The sequence below is a fragment of the Denticeps clupeoides genome, chromosome 3 (assembly GCF_900700375.1).
Source record: "Denticeps clupeoides chromosome 3, fDenClu1.1, whole genome shotgun sequence".
Classification (NCBI taxonomy): Eukaryota; Metazoa; Chordata; class Actinopteri; order Clupeiformes; family Denticipitidae; genus Denticeps; species Denticeps clupeoides.
In genome coordinates, this window is record NC_041709.1 from 12146921 (window position 1) to 12168228 (window position 21308).

The window sequence follows — 21308 nt, forward strand, 5'->3', positions numbered from 1 at the left end:
CTGTTGTGACAGCTTGCAGCGCAATTTTTGCCAAGTATTTGGAACACGAATAAGGGGTCACTTGATATCGGATGGGTCCAATTCAATATTTACACCACACAAGAGGCTAGTTGCATGCTATCATTTGCTGCTTTTCACTTTTCCTAATTGCTTTGGGCACCTCAGCTCCCACAACAGCAGCTGAGGTGGTGGAACACATGCAAGGCTGCAGCGCTTGTTGTGGCATTCACACATCGTTTTCTTGCAGCGAGGCGGACGTATTGTGTTGTCTTCGAGTGTGACTTCTGTCACGCCACGTGTGACTGCCTCTCTACGTTCCAGGAATAACCGGCACTCATGCAGAAACAGGGAAAATGCGTGTCGCCAGTGCGCAAAAAGAGCACATGTAAGGACAAAAAAAAAAAAAAAAAAAAGAACGCAGACAAATGCTCAGTGACTCACGAAACCCACGCAACGATATGAACGTTGGTGAAACACTGAAACGTGCAGTGGGTGAGCGCATCAGCCCAGACCCCCGCTGCTGCGGTTGCTCAGTTGCAGACGATTCTAGTTTTAGGAGTCATGCATCATGCACTATTAGAAGACCTCGGTTTTCCTTGGCCGGGCCCTGGATCTGGAGCGCGAGGCTGGGTTCGCAGGCCTCTCCACAGACCTCGCCTCCCCTGCAGGCTCGAGCTCTCCCACTCACACCCCTCAGCTGTGGAAAATCCCTCTTCCTTCCCCGTCCTCCTCCTCCTCCGGGCCCCAGATCACACCAGCAGGTCTCTCCGACCACAGCAGCCTGCAGGTTTTTGCCAGGGGAGGGTGAGGCTAATGAGCCACACAAGCTGATGTGTTCCATACGGGAATCTTGAGGGAGTTTCGGCTCGGAGGGTTTGCAACGAAACCTCGAACAGCAGCGTGGGCTTTTGATCTGTCAATTTTCTGATTCACACAAACCCAAACCTGCCCTTAGTCCTTAATTGTTGATGTGTTGTTGCCTAAGCACAGCGTGGGTCTGACATTTCAAAGCCTAATTCCACACAGTGTGGCCAAGACAGGACAATCTTCACAGTGACGTTGTCAGATGCCACGTTGCGCTTTGTGTTGACTGCCATGCAATTGGACAGGCTTCGAAATAGCTTGAGAATTCACTGAGCAAGTTCAGCAGAGTTCCTGCTCCCAACAGGAAAATGAAAGGGAGAAAAGCGATAAAATGCTGGGATTAAAAGTGCCCGGGCAGCAGGTGAGCCCGTGGGGCCTGCGATGAAGAATGTCCTCGGACATGCTGTGAAGTTCAGGCACGTCAGGCAGCTCCATAGCAGGAGATTACTTTACACCCGATCATGGCTTTCACAGTAACAGTACCCTCAGAGGTGCAGGGCCGGTCTAAAGCCCCTGTAAGTCCCACTGAGTCGAAGGCGCAAACAAACTGGTTCGGTGAAATGGACTCTCAGAGAACCCATCACCACTTTCAGCCTGGTATGTCGGCATGCACGGGGCTCAGAGATTTTTGGTATTATGACCCTTCAGATGTAAATCTCGCCTCATAGCTTTATTCCACTGGCATTTTTTGGACAAAATGTGATGCCTTGAATTTATCCCTCACAATTGTTTTTTTTATACACAAAAAAGCACAGAGTGTCTTCCATCTTACGTAAACGTTTCTACATTCATTACGACTGTCTGGTGGGTAAATTGACACATTGAAAATTGACACATTACTGGCTCCGCTGATGATAAACACTCGGAGGGGATTGCAGATAGAGATCTCCGTAATCGGTGCCATATTAACTTCGGCTTCCTCTTGTCACATTGCATCCTGACGTCCCTCAGCTTCCCGCCACGGATGGAGGTCATCCAGATCCTGGGGGCCGTGACCTTCTGTTGTGATGCCTCAAGGCTTCAGTGGTGGCTCCACCGTGACGCTCCCAGACATCACTTGGCCCCTGACCCCTGCCACCTTCCGGGAAGTTGATGTTGTGGTACTTTTTCTTCTAATCTTCATGCCGATTTCTTTTCAGTTTCGTCTCATTATTCTTATTTAAATGAATAAAATTAGTTTGGGGCTTAAATTATCATTAAACATGACCTAATGTCTTTTACAACTGACCTCAAATGAAACATTAAACATATGATGGGTGAGGTTACAAAATGTCCAAGGTAATCTTAAATACCCTGTTTCATGATGTTGTGCATATGCTTCCTTGTTCCTCGTCATGTCCAGCCATCGTGACAGATACTTGTGTAACTTTAAGGCTTTAGTGCAGGTCCTATTGGGCCATTTGTGGAGGACAATATCTTTAGTGGTAGATAGTGAACGTTCTGAATGAAAGTAGCAGGACACATTACAATTCGATTTTACGAATAGTCCTTCCTATATTTTGAAACCTTGTAATTATAAAGGCAATTTAGATTTGCTCTGATTATGTGTAGGGCCCCGCGTTCAGTTTTTTTTACCACAGTTTACTCTTTCATGAATACAAAAAAGTCAGTGCTTTGTTTGCTGTACCCGGTCCAACAGTTTAAGTTCCTGTCAAATCCATTTGGTTAAGAAGTGAAGCATCGAGTGGCTGTTTACATTGCACTTTCAGAAATATGACATTAAAGCATTCAATTCAAATCGAATTATGAACTGGCATTTATAATTTCCCAACATATCTTTTTGCAGGTTATTGGTTTGTTGCCATTTTCACAAATAACATAGTTAAGGTGACATTAAAAATCCATGAAATCCAATCAAATATCTCAGAAATGTTTCAGAGAAACACACATTTTCTATTTGTAGTAGTTCCATAATATTGCCTGAGCAAACAGGTTGTAAGGAAAGACAAGCACAGGTTGTCTGGGTTCAGAAAATTGAAGGGATAAATGGAGCTTTGAATATGAGCATTGATCACAGACCCATGTTTTTTGAGGGAATATGAAGCAACACTGGGGCTCTTCTCCAAAATGACAAAAACTAAGCAGTCCAAGCAGTTTACTGCAGTTAATCAGTTATGAGGAATTAAAAAATATTTTCATGATATTCTGCAATTCGAATGAAAAGAAGCTGTGACTGATTTGCATTTAGCCTGATTTGTTCTACCAAAGTAGATGGCTGCAGATCACTGGATATGTGGTTGTTGTTCTTATGAGGAGCATCAATCATTTGCTTAATTAGGAAAGGATAGAGTGACTAGTGGTTGACTATACATGGATAGAAGTAGAAGTGGAGGTAAAGGAATTGAATGGGTTTAATATGTTAATAAATGTCCACTATGAATAGATTCTGCTGGTTGATTCATGTCTGTATGTCTGAACAGGTTTATCATAGGTATATATGAACACATGTGGAGTTATGTATTTAACAAAAAGTGGAGACTTGGCCTCCACAGTCCTGAACCCAATGGAGATGGTTTGGGGTGAGCTGGACTGCAGAGTGAAGGCAAAAGGGCCAACAAGTGCTAAACACCTCTGTGAACTCCTTCTAGACTGTTGGAAAACCATTTCGGGTGACGACTTCTTGAAGCTCATCGAGAGAATGGCAAAAGTGTGCAAAGCAGTAATCAGAGCAAAGGGCGGCTATTTTGAAGAAACTAGAATATAAAACATGTTTTCAGTTATTGCACCTTTTTTTTTGTTAAGTACATAACACCACATGTGTTCATTCATAGTTTTGATGCCTTCAGTGTGAATCTACCAATGGTCATGAAAATAAAGAAAACAGATGGGTCCAAACTTTTGGCCTGTACTGTATATTGATTATAAGTGTATGTATGAGTTAGTAGAGTCATTGTTAATGCTCCCTTTAAAATAAACATGAGTGAGCTTTATACATCCACAGTAATTCCAGCGGTAATAGACTTTGGTGGTCAGTTCGATATCTTGAAGCGATTCAAAAGAGATTTAATCAGCCATTTTTGCTGAGAACCAGCCCTGGATTCTTAGCCAACGTTTGCCTTCTTATTTGTCTTCAACCATATACTTTAGCTAAAGTTCAGTCTCCAGCTCAGTGTAAACAAAGAACAACATACAATCTAGCATGTGGTAAACCACAGCACATGTTCATATCCTGAAGGTCTATATTGAAATTCAGTGTAAAATCAGTGTCAAAAAAAATTTTTTTTGTCATCACAGAACATGTGGACTGTTGGCCCTTTCATCCAGACTCGAGGAAGGAGCTGAGAGGCCAGTCCTCAGTGCACTTCCCCTGAGTCAGACCTGTCTAAGTGCCTGGCGCATTAGGATTTTCATACCAGCCCCTGGTATATGCTTAGGAGAGCTCTGCAGGAGACGTGATGGTCGAAGAAAAATAAGCCGTGGCACTACCAATAATCCGACCTTGAAGAGAACCAGATGTATGGGCAAAGATCTCCCGAAAATATTATTTTTGGAAGGAAGTGCTTACTTCTTCCACCCCCCTTACTGCAGTCCCCCTCCAACTCAAGACCCCCAAAACTACACAATTTTTTCATATTAATGTTCATCATCTATATAAACTATAGACTGTATGGGGTAAATTAGGGCCACAGTTGCTGCTGTTATTGCGTGTGTGTGTGTGTGTCTCTACCCATCGTCTGGTTTGAACACACACAGTGCGACCTTGTGCAGCGGTGCAGGGGCCACGGGCTGACGGCCTGCGCTCGCCTCACGCCACACAGTGTCAGGGAAACAGCGCGGTTGTTCTCTCGCACAGAGGCACCTCTATGGACGGCCACGCCGGGGGAAAAAAGCGGGGCCCGCAGACCTCAGGACTTTTTTGAATAAAGGTAGCTGGAGCCTCTTGAATAAATGTTGTTTTTATATTGCTGTGGTAACGAGAGCAGAAAAGTTAGGAAAAGGCACATGCAAATCTGTCAGCTAACTCGTTATAGTAATGGCCCGAGTTTACTGATGTATTTTCCGCCTTCCCTAGACAACACAACAGAAACTCGGATGATCTTTGAGACTGGGACACCAGCATCTGGTTTTTTATATATATATATATTTGAATGGGAGTTTAAGACGGACAATGGTCTCAGATCCCAACAGCAACAGCAGGGGACGTGTGCCAGGGTGCCGAGTCCTGGACACTGTGTTCCTGCGGACACTCGCTGGCTCCTGTGCCCTGTCATTAGGCTCTGCCACTCGTGCCAGGCTCGTCTCCTAACGCTGAAACCTCTGGTATGAGTTTGCACGAGTGCTGCCCCCGCCAGCTTCCAAACTAGTAGCCAATTTACGGTAACCAACATGGTGAGGTAATGAAACTTCTGTCAGGTCCAACTGCAAGTGACAGGAGGCAGAAATTATTTTCCAGATTCATCACGTGTCCTAATTTGACATTCCCATAATGTTTTATGTATGTATATAGATTTGCCTGCTTAGTCTCAGTAGTCTCTTTGTATAACATCCTCACCATTCTTGTTTTATATTGCTAATATCACCTAAGACTACATTGAGTTTAACTTATGCAAGCGTTTGCCCTGCCAGCATATGGGTGCGCATGGGTGAAGATTCCAGTAAACTTTAGCCAGAGCTCCTGTAAGGATTTATATTACGGTAAACAGCTGTAAGCGAAAAAAGCATCACAATGTGGATCTGAAGAGTGTCATTTCCCGAAAGTTTCTGAGATGCTTTGTGTGAACCCACTCGCCCATGTTTCGTCAGCCCACGGCTCGGCCTGATGTTTGTTATCATTGGTTTCAGCCTGAGCACCGGCGTGTCTGGTTTGGTCGGAGACCGTAGCAGGACAGGCCCAGCCATCCCCCGCATTATTGCATGTGGCCGTCTGGTGACTCATAACAGGTCATGTGACCGAGTGCTTTCATAGCTCCCATCTCATTGTGCCGTTTCAACTTGCTCCTTGTGAACGTCTTACATTTAGAATAATGGAGAAGAATCCGTTCAAAAAGCGTTTAGACAAACCATTTACACATATTCACAGATATTTTTCATGGACACAGAGGTGATAGTGGACTCCTATCCATTCCATGAACTCACTTCTTATACCTCAGTTGCAGGGTAGTGCAGGGTTTGAACCATATGAGCAGAAGTCACATGTTCATTGAAAGCGTTTGATCCTCTCTTTCTATATGATTACATTCTTGATCATTTTAGAATTTTTAAACAAGAAACAAATGGCACAACACTGAACGCATAGAAGTCTTTGGTGTCAAAAAGAGGCTTGTGAGGCTTCCACCCATAAATAACTGCAGCAATCCCAATAGGATAATAGGGAGACATGCAGTGGGCCAATACAACACAGAACTAAATAAAATACAAAAAAAAATGTTGTTTAGCAGACACCATTTGAAGCAGCCTCTGTATCTGTGGATACTTGTGCCAAGGCCGACAAAAGCCTGGCTGTCACTGAGCCCTCTGAGCTAAATATACCGGAGAGTGACGGGACCAGGTGAATGAGCTGCTGCTGGACATTTGCAGTGAATGATCATGGACAGACTTTAGGTCACGCTGAAATGTGCGTGTGTGTGTGTGTGCGCGTGTACGGTTGTCCGTGTCCTGGCTGGGTGTGGTGGGGGCTGGGATGCTATTTCTCCTCACTACGGAGTGAGATCTGAACAAAACGCAACCCAATTTTGGGTTTCTCTCCTAAGCCAGCTGGTCTGGCTTAATTTCTTTTTTTTTTTTTTTTTCCTTCTTTTCTGTAATTCTCTTTTTTTTTTTTTGTTTTTTTGCTGTTGTTGTTAAACCAGCCCACAGCAGGTGCTGGCGGGTCAAACTTCCTGGAGAAGAGAACTTTAGGACTGGTAAGTGTCTCGCCGTTCCAGCGTCCAGTCTCTCTGTGGGTTCTGGGCGCGTCTGCCCAATCAGTCAACTATGAAAAAGTGTGCGAGCTTTTATGACACGGTCATTCAATGTGCCTCCTTTTGGGAATGCAGGCCTGAAAATAGAAATAGAAAGATTCAAATTTAGAGGTGAATGCGCCCAGTGCATGGTTTTGCTCGGTAAAGTGATACGTTTGTCCCCCCGTCTCCCAGTCCAGAGCACGACTGTGTCATAACAAGCTTAGCACTTTTTTAAAGACCTTTGTCTTAAAAAAAAAAAAAGAACTATGTTGTGGAGCAGTACCGCTACGACTCCAACGTTTGGAAATTGGAGGTTAGAGTTCCTTACCATTGAATTTGATGCTTTAGGGGCCGTTTCTGTTTATGCACATGCAAAACAAGAAAGACAAATGACATAAAACGTTCAGTGGGACATGCCAGTGTAACATTCACTGGTCAGGTCGCTGCCACTCCAGTCTTGCAGTGGTGGGCGCAGTCAAGTGCCACAGCTGTGGCAAATCAATCAGAAGCAAATCTCGCCTAATGGAAGGCACATCAAGGGCATTTCGAATAAGCCACAAAATTACTCACCATCGGGTCACGCCCGTCACGTTTGTTCAAAACAGCTTAGTTTTCAAGCTTTTATATGTCTACATCAAATAGGATGCCTTTCTTTTGATGATTACTTACGTTTTTTTTTTTTTATTATAACGATTATTAAATGCTCTCTGAATGTTGATAACATTACCAGTGGGTGATGAGTTGACGTTTAGACATATAGCTCTTCCTGGGTAAGCTTCAGCGTTCACAATGTCCGTATTTTTTCACACACGTACAATGTAGCTGGAGTTTAGCTGTGGTTTTACTGCTAAGGGCCAAGGTAAAAAATGCTTTTCTTTTTAGGCAAAAAAAGTAATTTCTGTTCTTTGACCTTGAAAAGTCTGATAATTATGTACAGTATAAAATTCCTTTTGTTTGCACTGCCAAAATAAAATGATTTATTACTACAATATACATGTGTTAATAATAAAATTGCATGTGGTTTTATTAATACATATATTCAAATAGTTTTTTTTTTTCTCCGCTCTAAATGGAATTTATGGTCGGTGCCACTGTCCAAAAGACTCGATGGGCGCTTGGGCATGGAACAAGTACAAACACAGCAGCAATGCCACTATGGATATATCTACATTCCATCTCCCCAAACACTCATTCAGACTAAAATGCTGCAGAGTTGACAATTTTCCAGTTTTGAACAGTGGTTGCAAAAACGTGGGCAGTGTTTTTGTGCCTGTGCGACAAAAGGCCTAAAAGACCACGTCTGGCCAGTCAAAAATTGTTTTCAGTTTCCTTTATTCATTTCCAAAAGCCTGTCAGTGGCATTCACAGTATCCTGAGGATCAGATAAGGAAAGATGGAGAGAATTGGGCTGATTTTAGTTGGGGGGGAAGCATTGTTTCTCTCAGGAAACCAGGTTTTCTATGTCACCCTATGTCAATAAATAAAGAACCAAAAACAACACCATGCACACCATATGCAATGACATATTGAAAGTTATATACTCGTTCTTTTTTATTTTATCTGAAAGGAATGTAATCAGCATGCTGAGATTGAAGGCTACAGCACGTATTACGAATTAGACTTAATAAAGTCAGAGCCGGACAATTCTTTCCCAGTCAGAAGAGAGTTTTTTTTTTTCTTATTCCACGACCAGCCCGCTGCGTTGAACAGCAGTGGGATGAGCAACAAAAAGGTACCATATTGCCTGCGTTCCCGCTCATGTATTATGGATCACAGGTGTAGCGCTCGGGGCCATTTGCTCAACAGAACATGTAAATGACCAAAAGAAGCCCCCAGTGGCACAGCAGCGCAGAGCACATTACGCTCACGCCGAACGCCCTACATTTCTCACTGAGATGCGCGGGTCTGAGCGTGCTGGGTGGAATCGAATGTAGTGTGTCATGCGTTAACATCCCCAGTGATCATGCTTCTGCCTAAAATATTTGAAATTAGCCTTGAAAAAAGGTCATCAGATGCAGATGTTACAGGTTTAAATGTGTTGGTGTCTCCGGGCTCTTGCAGCCTGTTAATCTACTAGGAAGAACTCCATGAAAAAACGATGGCAAAGTTCATTCCAGGATTTTACCCTTACCCACTCTTGGCAGCTTTGAGGGGGGGAACTTTAATCCCGGGAGAGCACATGTTCCTTTTGTACATGTACAACAGCGTGTTTGGTTAGAAAATAAGCAGGGCTGTGAGAGGTACATGCTCTTTTTCTGGAGATTTAGTTTCAAAATTCATGAAGCAATTTCATACCGTTTACAAATGAATTTTCTCGACCAAAAAAAAAAAAAATTGATTTGAGGCACAAATCAGTGAAGTTACATTTATTCACAAATAAACCTGCATTTACAAACCACCATATATTTGTGAGTACATTTATTTGTGGATTTTTTCAAATTTCCTGATGGCGCTTGATTTGTTTTTCAAAAGGCAGCCAATCAAATGTCTCCAAAGTTTACAAGTTTGTAAATGCAGGTTTATCGGTTTGTGAATAAATGTAACTGCACTGACATTTGTGTATCACATAAACATTTTATGGAGTCGAGAAATGCATTTGTGAATGGTGTTACATTTTTTTGTAATCCATTAGTTACATTTGTGAATCTTGTTACATTTGTTGTTGAATCAAGATATGGTGTGATATGTATTCGTGAATTTTGAAACTAAACCTTTTTTCCCCTCTGGCAGGAAAACAAATACAGTTGTGGCTGTGCCATATTTAAACACACAATTCCACTGTACTCAGCCTGTTGTGTGTTCCAGTGTGAAATGTTGACATGGGTGTTTGACGTCACAGCCGAAGCCCTTGAGATGGACACCCAACTGAACATAACACTGACTGCACAATGTTTTATGCAAAGCTACAGCCCAACCTCTGAACAAGTGCAATATTCCGAGCCGCCACTGCTGTGCACTGAAGAGCCATAATGCAGCTGCTGCCCCGGCCTGACAGCCAGGCCCAGAACAGCCCTTGTTAAAAATGTTGAACCTACTACATATGGACTTTTTAAAAAAAAATTGTAATTAATATTTGCTTTCATGATGCATAGGTGCCTAGAGAGAAGGGCCTGGATGGCGTGAAAACTCCATTTAATGGAAGCAGTGAAGCGCTGAAGACTAGCCAGAGGGATCTGAGGTTGATGTTTTTGACAGAAGGCCATTTGCAAGTCATTGTGGTAAGAGTTTTTCCTAACTTGACCTGAAGGTCTGAAATTACAGTAATTCTGAATATTAATTTGTAATAAACTAAATTGGATTTTTGATAAATAAACAGGGCAATTAGGGAGGCTGGTGGCACTTTTATTCCAGTGCAGAGCTACTCTAAGGCTGTGTGCTTTCACGATTCACACAAATAAACAGATAGAACAAGAGCGGTGATTTCTGTGCACGTGAGCTATTGAGACCTGTCAGTCATCAGGCTCCTCCCATTTTAAAACGGATCGTTTCTCCTCAAAATACGGACAAGCTCCGAGCGGCTCTTTCTTGTTTTTCCTGTTTATACATCGTTATAGATCGTGAGGACGCCGTCCCTCTCACTACTGAACGGGGCGCAGCGCGACGCGCGAAACGTGCGGCTCGTTCAGTAGCCCTGGACAACTCGAAGAGAGCTGGCCGGCGCATAAAAAGCAGACAAAACATTCATGGCTGACGAGAATATAGAGATATAAAGGCGGGGAGCGGGGGGAAAGTTTACAGTAAGCGGAGGGCCGGTGGGTGCGGGGACGCGCGCGGGCGGCGACGGAGAGGTGATGCGCGCGCGCGCGCCGGACACGCCCCCTCCGCTGCCCGACGACGACGACGACGACGACGACGACGCGCTCGGGACTCGAACCCGTCCTGAATCCCGCCCCCTCCTTTTTTTTTTTTTTTTTTTTTTGTTGTGCCCCCTTCCTCGCTGCGCCGAGCGCGGACCGTGCAGAAGTCTCCCGTCGGACGGCGTCGGTCCGGTCCCGCGGAATGTGGTGTCGTGTCGCGCGCGCCCTGGATTAAAAAGACCTCCTCCGGACCGGCCAGAACCCACGCGCCGTGAAGTAAGTAACTTTTTACACGCAGCCTCGTGGGAGCGCGTCACCTGTGCCGGTGCCGGGAATGGAGACAGATCCGTCACACCACCCGAGACCATTCCACGCTGAATGGGATGCTGAAACGTGTGGTTTATTGCCCTGTTCGTGTTTGTGGACGGCGGGATTCTTTTCTTTACCAGTTTAGCTGAAGTGCAGGCACGAAAGTAATCTAATATTCTCTCTAATATTCTAATATAAGTGGACTTATTTTATTACAGGCTGAAAAAAAAATTAAAAAACAATTGCAGCGATAAAGTATAGAGTTGTGGTGTTTAGTGCAGTGGGTGCACGTTGTGCTCCACCCTGATGTGGGTAGAGTAAGGTAAAAAAAAATTAAAAAATAAAAAACTTCTGTGAAAGACACGTGAATTTAGCTTTAATGTTACCATGGCGATTATATGGATTGTCCATCATGAATGACACGTGTCATTCGACCTCACACAGTGCTGACACAAAGTCTGTAGCAACTTTGCTGTGCCGCTCGCAGTCGGTGCATAGGCAGACTACAAGCCGGGACGGGGAAATATATCATGGAAAAATGAAAATGTATGTGTTTTTTTTTCTTACCTACGTAACATGCTGTGTGTTGAGTACAGAGATATTCATTTGAATAGATTCTTATTAACCATATAATTTAATACATACTCCCACATAGTTTCTCATTTCACAATAAATAGATCGAGATACTTTATTTGACAGTCATTCCCATTCCAATCAAAGTAGTATTATGGTATATATTGATCACTATTATGACTTTATCTATACTATAGCTATTATAGTGCTATAGATCTGTACATAAAAGGGTGGTAGTACCATTGTGTCCCTGAGCAAGACACTTAACCCTAAACTGTCCCTGTAACTACTGATTGTAAGTCGCTCTGAATAAGGGTGTCTGATAAATGCTGTAAATGTAAATGTACATTTAGAGGAGGCCACGTCTTGCCTAAAGCCGCGTGTGACGGGGATGAGCTGGGACGGTCTGCTCACATCTAAATAAAACCTTCGACCCCCCGATTTGGCATGTTTCTGCTCCTGTCGTGCACGCGGGCGCGTCCACCGGGGTGTGAGGAAGGTCTGTGCCCGTGTGCTGGGGGGGGGGGGCGAGCTTTTGGGTGGTCCAGAGAAGGCACACCTCCACGCCGCACGCCGCCTCACGTGATTAGCCCTTAGCCTGGCGGACAGATGTCTCCGTGGACATGATGTCATTAGCACACGTTCTGTGAAGAGAACGAACCAGGTTAAAAAAAAAAAAAAAAAAAAGCTCATAAATGCCACGATTGTGCAAAAAGTGTAAAAGTCGCTGCTTCGGCCTTCTGTTCGTAAAACTGTTCATCCCTCCCCCTGCCCACACGTCCAGAAACCTTTGATTTGTCAGACGTCAGCCCCTCTGCTCGCGTATGCAGACGTTATTTGAGATAGTGTTAATTCCGATCTCGTAAAATCTAAACATATCCCTCCTTTTTGGGGTCTTGCGAACGACTGGAAGGGGGAAAAAAGGCCACAGCTTGGTGCCCGCCTCGGGTATTTGCATTTTAACCCTAGATAAACGAATGGATGAAATGGGAACCGGGATATCGCCTCTCTCCCTCTCACCGCTGCAGTAAATTTTGTCCCAGGTCGGTAAAAAAAAAAAAAAAATGTTTTTGGTCAAATCGAATTAATCTTCGTCACTAAAATAGTCAATCGGCCGTGTTACATCCCTCGGTTCGCCTGCTCTGTACAGAGAGGCCTTTGTGCGCCGGCCATATGTAGCGTTAGACAAACGTGGAAGAAGAAAAAAAAAAACGCTCCCCCGTCTTCAGAGAAGACATTTTTTTCGGTGAATTGAGCGAAAGTCGGTGACGAAGTTCCGCCGGCGTGCACTTTGAATATCCGCGTATCCTCGCAGTTCACTAATTCACACGCGAAAAAGCTCTTTAGGAAGTGAAATCGAGTTACGGATCCTGGCGAGACAAACAAGCGGCAGGACGTTTGTGCCTGGCTGTCACATGAGAGAACATGGCACCCGTGCTGCTCCGCTTTAGACGATTGACAGTGATGGACGTGTTCGGGGATACGAGGAAGACTCGAAACTTTCTTTCGCGCACAGCATACAATTGACACCAAACCTTCTAATCGGGTCCTAATCTGTCATGATACAAGCGTTACCAGAGACATACATGAGAGAATCGTAACGATACTATCAGATGCACACTGATATTTGAAGAAGACCCAGGTTCAAATCCCACTTAGTACCATTGTGTCCCTGAGCAAGACACTTAACCCGAAGTTGCTCCAGGGGGGGACTGTCCCTGTAACTACTGATTGTAAGTCGCTCTGGATAAGGGCGTCTGATAAATGCTGTAAATGTAAATGAATGAAGACACCTAACGTGCGAAATTAATCTGATAATCCTACATGGGCAGAAGGGGAAATGGTGGAACAGGCTGCCATGACAACAGGAACCCTACTCACCGACTTCTTTAAAGTCATCAAAGGTAATCTTCCCGTTCCCTTCCCGGTCGTAGTCCTTCAGGATCTTCAGAACGTCGACTTTCTTCACCTCGAAGCCCATTATTTATTCATTCGTTCATTTTTTTTTTTTTTTTTTGCACCCGAAGCCCTCTTAACCCTCACCGGCGTCTGGTTGCCATGGTGTAGCTACCTTGCCGAAACACACAGAGAGATACAGGCCAAGTCCAGTTTACACAGATATCGGACGACCCCCTTACTGCCGGTCAAATGTGAGTCAAAAGAGAGACGCCGATCACAGCCAGTTCGTGTTTGACCAGCGTCGCGTGTCTTCGTACGCCGATGTTAGAGCAGCGTTTCGTCTCGCGCCTGATGCCGACTCTTGCTTTGTCTCGATGGGGTTTTACTATATGGAACCAGGCGCTGAATGAAACCCGGTGAAAGAGAAATCGGTGCCCTAACTGTGCATTTGTTAGGCTGTAGGTTGGCACATCCCGCTTGGCGATATTTGGAAGCCAGAAAGCAGCTTTCATTCTAAGAGGCCTTCCAGCGTGAAGTTGCGCATCTGCCCGCCTCTCTATGAGCCTGGCCGGGTAGTTTGGGGTAAAAAGTTCAATATTTTATTTATGGAAGTGCTCGGCGGCGGTATGTTTAGCGGAGGAAGCGCGGGGCAGTGGGAGGAGCCGGGTGGATTTGCGCCACCATCCTGGCCGGGCTCTCGCGTCACATCCTCCCCCCGAGCCCGGGTTCTCACGCTGGGAGATCGCCCACGCCCATGCCCGGCCTGCAGCCACGTGGGCCTAGCCAGCCTCTGCGGTTCGGCTCGCAAACTCTGATTACTGCTCGCTGTCGAGGGCTCGGGGCGACGCCTTTTTTTTTAAGAGGCTCTGCGGATGAGCAGGAGCTCACGCACTGCCACCTACCTGCACAGCACACTCGCAGACTTTCAGGGACACTCAGAAAAGGCCCCAAAAATGGCGGCTCAGTCTTTAAAGTGAAGCGATTGTCACATGTGATGCACAGCAGCACAGCACACGGTGCACACAGTGAAATTTGTCCTCCGCATTTAACCCATCACCCTGAGTGAGCAGTCTGTCCGCCTGACGGCCGCACTTAAGGATATCGAACGCAGGCCCGATCAAAGGCAGAACCGAGGGATTCGCGCCGCCGCATGGTTTTACGCTGTGCAACTAGCTGAAGCATTTTGAGCATTCGGTGGGGCAAGAGACAGTCCTCCTGCAAAGCGGGCCAAAAACAAGAACGATTAAACGAGTTTGGGGGAGGTGGAATTTTTCTCGCTCCGGCAAGCTGCGTTCATCAAAAAGAAGATGAAATCTTTGCATGTGGCCTCAGGATGACCACAGAGTTTCAGTTGGCAAGGCATTTCGGTTTGTGGCTTTCGATCATACGCAGCAGAGGGCCCGAGCGCAGCTGTGACACACATCGGCCCAGCCAGAGGAAGCTATGCAAATGAGCGCCCAAACAGCACATCAAGCACCAGCAGCCGTCCCACATATTCCTGTCGATTTACCCACTTTCGGGTCGTTTTTTTTTTTTTTTTTTTTTTCCACGGGCCGTAGCTGAGACCTGACCGAAGACGCATGTGGACGGAGCGGCGGGCGATGGCGCGGGTCACTCAGACAGGTGACGACTGTCGGAGATCAGCGCAAGAGTCGTAATTAGGCCACACGAAAGTTGCCGCGGCCCCCTTTCAACCGATAAGCAGGCAGCTGGAACAGACTAGCGACCCGCCCCGGGTGAGGTCTCTCTGGTTACGAGCGCGAGCAGATGACAGTCCCGCCCTCTCACGTCCCCGTCCCCCCTCCGCAGTGCCAGCACGGTGTGTTTCTGGGGGCTCGCGGGAAGGGCAGCGAGCTCCTTAAGCCACATACCCTCTGTGGTGCGGGTGGCTACACATGGCAGGGTGGGGCACGGAAAGAGGAATAGCAGGCTCGGGCCATGGGAATAAAGCCGGCGTCTGGGCGACGCCCTCTTTCTGCCATGTGGTTCACCTCCAACGCTCCCGTTTTTTTTTTCCCTCCGTCTCACACTCTGCTAAAGCGATCTCGGTCCTCGTCTCCTTTTTGTCCTTGGGAAGTTTTTTTTTTTTTTTTTTTTTTTCCTTCTCCGAGGTGGCGGCAGCGGCAACAAGAAAGGGGTGGAGTGAAGGGACTCACTTGTCCCCATTCCGGCTCTGATTGATACCGTCTCCCGGCGTGAGCAGCCGGCCGGTCCCCAGACAGCCCGTGCCGGGGCCTCCGTGCTCGCTCTATTAAAGAAGCGGCGCAGCGCCGTATAATGCCGCCGCGGGGACGGCGGGGATGGCTGGAGTCATCTGGGTTGCCCCTGTCATTAGCAGCCACAGAGCGTGGGCTGAGTTCGCAGAGGCGGGACTTGTGGAACGGCCCCGCCAAACAAGGCCGCCGTCACGACCGTATGCATTCTCAAAAGGCATTTCTCGAGCATTTAGCTTCTAATGCCCTGAAGATGGACTAGTTAGGAGGGGCCTGTTTTTTTATTAGTTCTCGGTGACTTCACTGGGGTGTCTCTGGAGGTTTCCTGGGGTCAGAAACATCTTTAACACATTTTTTATGGTCCATTGCAGAAGCAGATTTTTCCCCCTCTGCCAAAAGAGCGCTCCTGTAATGCATAACTACAATTTAACATGCATCTGTTCCTCAAAAATACGTGACTTGCAAGAGCCAGCTGAACAATGAAGTGTAGGCTGACATTGTTATTGCCAGTACGTAGCCGTCTCGTAGGGCTATTTTGGCCATGTTTTCTACACCACCCACCCCACCCACCAGCCCAGGCGCGCACTTTGTGTCCCTCATGCCATAGAAGGAAGGGCTTCCGCTCCTCCGCACTGCCATCTCTGCAACGTAACGCACAGTAGCGGCCCTGCGTAAGACCAGCGTAGCCTTTTCAGCGCCGGCACTGCGAGTGGGAGGCAGAAGTTTTGCTATTTTTACCACTTGTGGCGTACCAGCGGTTTGCAGTTATAAACATGTACATCCATCCATAGAGAGAAATGCACCCTACTCAGCGCGCAAGTATAATCACCATCACATTTCACCGGACAACGGCAGACGGGACGCCCTGTAATCAGAGACATGGTCGTAAATGATATTTTGAAAGTAACTTTATGTCACATTGTGTCATGATTACTATGATTATGGCTATTACGGTCCCGTCAGTGTCCCTCTGGTCATGTTTGGTCCGACTGAGGATCTTGTAGACCAACATGCAATCAACATGGAAGTCTGTCTGTCTGTCAGCGAGACTCCCAGTTCTCCTTTTCACCTCTAGCAGAGTGGTTCCGGGTATCAGTCCGCGCTTCGTCTCTACTGGTCAGAATTAATGGACGCTGCATGCTTGCCTCTGCATGCATGTGTGTGTGAGGATGTGAGCGTGTGTGGGTGTTTATGTGTTTTGTGGAGGGGGTGGGTCGTGGAAGGAAGCACCTCTGGACCTTGTATTGTCTGTGCTCTCTCATGTCACTTCCTTCCATGAGTGCGTCTGCACAGGTTTCCTGTCTTTCTGTCCATCTGTGTGTGTGTATGTGTGTGTGTGTGTGTGTGTAGCTGTGGGGTGTTTGTGAAGAAGCACTTCCTTCTTTAAGTTACAGTCAGCCGTCTGACAGCTCTGGGGACAGTGCCAATGCACTGAGGATGCTCTCCAGCGTGCACAGACAAGTTCCTCTTCAGACTGTTAAGAATGCTTGATGATTCAAATAGCCTGAATGTGTGTTTGTGTGGCAGGGGAGGTTGTCCTGAGACGGGTTCTGGAGCTGAGAACTGGCAAGTACCTAATTACACCACACAATTCACGGCACTGAGGTCACGATGTCACACACATTGGTTGAGTGGAATGGCAGCTCGGTTCTTTTTCTTTTCAAAATCTTCTTTTCAGTCAGAATAAATGACAAATTTTCGTTATCAGGCACATGTGTGATAAATATAAAGAGGTCAACTGCACCCGGCGCACACTGGGCAGCAAATGAATATGCACCACCGGAGCTCATGAATGTAAGGACTAATGACAAACATCGTCTGGTCTGATACCACAGAAGAGCTACTGCTGCTTCCAGACTGGACAGAGCGCTCATGTTCACCACCAGAGGCGCTTACAATGGACACGTGAACATCAGAACTGGACCGTAGAGAATGAATCACATTTCCCTTTACCACATGTGGATGCGGTGGCAGAGACAGTCGTTTTGAATTGGCCCATGTTCTGCTCGGAAACCTTGGGTATTACCATTCATGTAGATGTGAACTTTTACACATACCAGATATGAACACTGTTCCATGATGGCTGTAGTCTCGTTCAGCAGCGTAATATATCCTGCCAAGCTTGAGAAAAAACGTTCAGAAGGTTCAAGGTGTTGACTTGGCCTCCACATTCCTCAGACCTCAATCTGATGGAGCATCTGTGGGAGATGCTGGAAAAACAAGTCTGAACCATGGAGGCACCACCTCTGCTGCCAACATCTTGCTGCCCGATACCACGGATACCAGTGGGCTGGAGTTGTTTTCCAGCACCATTGGTTTTAATGTTTTGCATCCACAGTGTATATTATCACAGGGTGAGCTTTGCAGTTGGGACTGCGGGTTGCATAGAATCCCACAAGACAATAAATGATTGATATGTTGTACACAATAACGGAATAAAACAATATCAATATTGGATAGTAGTTAGAGTTTTGATAAAGGACTCCACTCCACTCCAGATTTGGTCATTTTAGAGTGTTTATGAAGTTGTTAGCAGGCTTGAGTACAGTTAGTGTGAACAGTACAGTTAGGGGAACATGGTTTCTGCTATATGGTTGGAGCCCAGTTCACAAAAATTCTCAGATTCCCTTTAGAAAGGGTGGCTGTGCAATATTATGCCTCAAACCGGAACAAGATAAACAACCTCCTGTTTTTCCTGCTGCTTTATGAGATATGATTTAGATGTCAGGGAGGAAGGGGGGCATTAATTTGCAGCAGTTGGTCATGGAAAAATACACCCCTAAACGCGGAGTCATCAATCATTTCCCGATCCGCTGAGTCTGGTCTTGAGAGTCTCCCTCTGTTCACACAAGACCTTTTACTTGTGGTAAGAGTTCTCCCTTCGCTAAAGAGCCGCCCTGTAATGAGGGAGCTACAGGGAGTCCTGCTGCTAAAAAGGCCTCCCAGGATTCCCAGGCCCGTTCTACGGCCATGTCCAGTAGCGCTATCTCAGCTCGCCTCTGGAGCTCCTGGCTCCTGCCGCTTCCACACAGTCATGGACATACACGCACATACACGTTCTGGAATAAATCATTCAGCACACCTTGCCAATCTCACCGATTTTTGGTTGTATTTAACACATTTATATACGCTGAATAAAGTAAAAAAATAAAGTATTTATAGACAGGTGTGACATTGATTTTTTTCGAAAAATGATCCAAGGTGATATATTTGACACAATAACATTTGCATATGCAAATATGTTGTCTTTCATTTATCACCCCCCCCCCCCCCCCCCCAAACACTCCCACCAACACACACACGTACTATTACATCAACCCAACGCACGTATCTATCCTCCTTCCCGTACAGCCCCCACGTACAGGCCACACAGCCCCTCATGGGCAGCGTTTGGGCAGCGTGTGCTCCACGGAACGAGTATCATTACTCACTGTAAGAGGCTTTTTAACAACTTTTTTTTTTTTTACCAAGCTTCTGCGCAACATTTTTGAACGAGGGCATTTTGGTTACACGCACACCATCTACCATGCAGATCAGGGATTCCTCCCTCCCTGCGGCATCCTGAGCCGGCGTTCTCCGAAGTGCATCTCGGTGTGAGGAGGCGGGCAGCTTCCCAAGGTGCAGCTCAAGTGCCCTGTGGACGAGGGGATGGGTGTGAGTCCGGGTTTAATGGATTAAGTGTTTAGAACAGCAGCTTATGGTTACGTAAAGCGTTGCTCCATGGGAGTCGGTGCGTGAGCTGTGGTTGACGGTGCACGAGACTGGACGGCTGATGGAGCGGAGAGGCTCAGGAGGGAGTCGTGAACACCGGCGAGGCCGTGCAGCTACGAGTTCATTTTGTTTTTTTTCTTTTGACCTCATTTTTAGGTCAGATGTTCACCAGTCATGGTTGCCTATGCGCGCACACACACACACACACACAGACACACAGACACAGACACACAGACACACAGACACAGACCATATGCAAGTTGAATAATTGCATGAAATTGTGTTTTAATTGCAAAACCTTCCAAACTTTTTTCATCGGCAATTTGAAAAACATCCACTGATGCCGAGAACAAGCCGCGCTCTCTGTCATTTGGTATGCTTTTCAAATTCAAATGAATGGTGCTGTCAAAACATTCGCTTCTGTGAGCTTCCTCTTCGGGGACAGAAACGGTTCTGTTTGTTCGCTAGCTGCCGCCCGCGGTGCAACAAATAGGCCTGCGTGCAAGCGCGCTTTAATCTCCGGCGAGCGCCAAAGAACGCGTTGGTGGGTGCGCGCGGGGCCTCAGATCTGAAGGGCCAGACAGGAACGGCGATGCAAACAGCTCCTGTCGGGCCCGCAGACCACAGCTGCCCCGCTTAGCGCCGTCTCATTTGCATCGGAGGCCGCGCCCGCGTGCTGCGCTTCCGGCTACGCTCTTCAGCCGACGCCCTGAGCTGGAACAACTGTCCGCGTCCCGTGCGGCCCCCGCCCCTCCCTCCCCCGTCTCAGAACAGGGGTGCAGCCGACGGATTTGTGGACCGAAAATGCAATTCAGGATTTGATGGTCCATTAAAGCACTTATTGTGTTTTAGCGTTGGGCTTTTATGGGCCAGCGTGACGTTGTTTACTTCAATGTTTCATAAGCCGTGTATTATTTATTTCTTTTTGGAAAGAAAGAAGTGACTTGATTAGGAGGCTTGAACCGAGCCATTTGAATATTAATAATTGCATAAACACATACAGAAGACAACTCTTGTCACATGTGTGGGGACTTGTTATTTGACACAATGTGTATTTTTTCTCCCTGTCTCTGCAGGAACGAACGCTGGAGTGTTGGAACTGAGAGGAGCAAATACAGCGGGAAGACTGTGGTGAAGACTTCGAAGAGGGAGAGGAAGAGCAGAAGGAAGGAGCGCAGAGTTCTTCGGGGATAGGAGGGCGACACGAGACAGGAAGCATGGGGAGGAAAAAGATTCAGATCGCGCGAATTATGGACGAACGCAACAGACAGGTAAACGCAGCCCAGCGTCTGTGTCTTTGCTTAGAGGCTCAGCAGCACACAGCATAGCACTCTGGGGAAGTTGCCGCGGACACTGTCACCCAGTCACAAGACCCTCACAAGCTGGGCAGGGGCAGGTTCTGTTGCATCCGTGTGTGTGTGTGTGTGTGTCTTTTTCCTGCTCTCCTCTCTGTACGTCGAACCGTGGGCACGTGGCAGAAATGCGTGCGCTGCTGGGAACAGCTGGTCCAGACTGGGAGGAACAGGGGCTGGAGCAGAGGCACAGAAGGACGCGTGTCCTCTGTCCTGAGGGTGTGTCACACTCCTCATGCTGAGATGTTCCAAAAAAATTGCTCATGGACAACATTGGCCCACACCGGATCCCTGCCTTCTCTTCAGAAAAAAGGCAGAAGGTTTAGACATAGAAGAAGACATTTTGCGTTCACGATGGCAAGGGGCTCCAGAAAGTGTTGCTCGGCAGACAGCCCATTCAATCCAGTACTAAATCCTGCCTCGCTGGGTGGAAAACTACTCAGATTGGGGCCAGTTTTGCCACTGTGTTGATAGGCTTTGGAGCCCAAGTGCTATGCCAGAGCTGACACTGGAGGAGACGTATTAAGTGATTTGATTGCCCTCTAGCACATGAAGCTACACATGCAAATCATTTTTTAATTAGTATTATTTAATTATCCTTACTATTATTGTTGCAGCTGCCCAAGACAAAACATTGCTGATATTGAGACATTGCTGTGTCATGAGATATAAAACGCAGTTTTGTGCGATGTGTCCTGATCAAACCAT

General features: G+C 46.6%; 1 protein-coding gene across 5 annotated transcripts in view; it reads left to right on the forward strand.

The window, feature by feature from the left end:
- Positions 1–6615: 6615 nt before the first annotated feature.
- The window catches only part of mef2ca (myocyte enhancer factor 2ca), a 33254-nt gene continuing 18561 nt past the window's right edge, over positions 6616–21308 (forward strand). For 4 of the 5 annotated variants that reach the window (XM_028971690.1, XM_028971693.1, XM_028971692.1 and 1 more), the window contains exons 1-3: positions 6616–6707; positions 9839–9964; positions 20325–20519. In XM_028971690.1, coding sequence (XP_028827523.1) covers positions 20466–20519 — 54 coding nt within the window. In that variant the 5' untranslated portion in view covers positions 6616–6707; positions 9839–9964; positions 20325–20465. Of the gene's footprint in view, positions 6708–9838; positions 9965–10678; positions 10820–20324; positions 20520–21308 lie in introns of those variants that run through there. The other variant, XM_028971691.1, reaches the window with a different exon arrangement.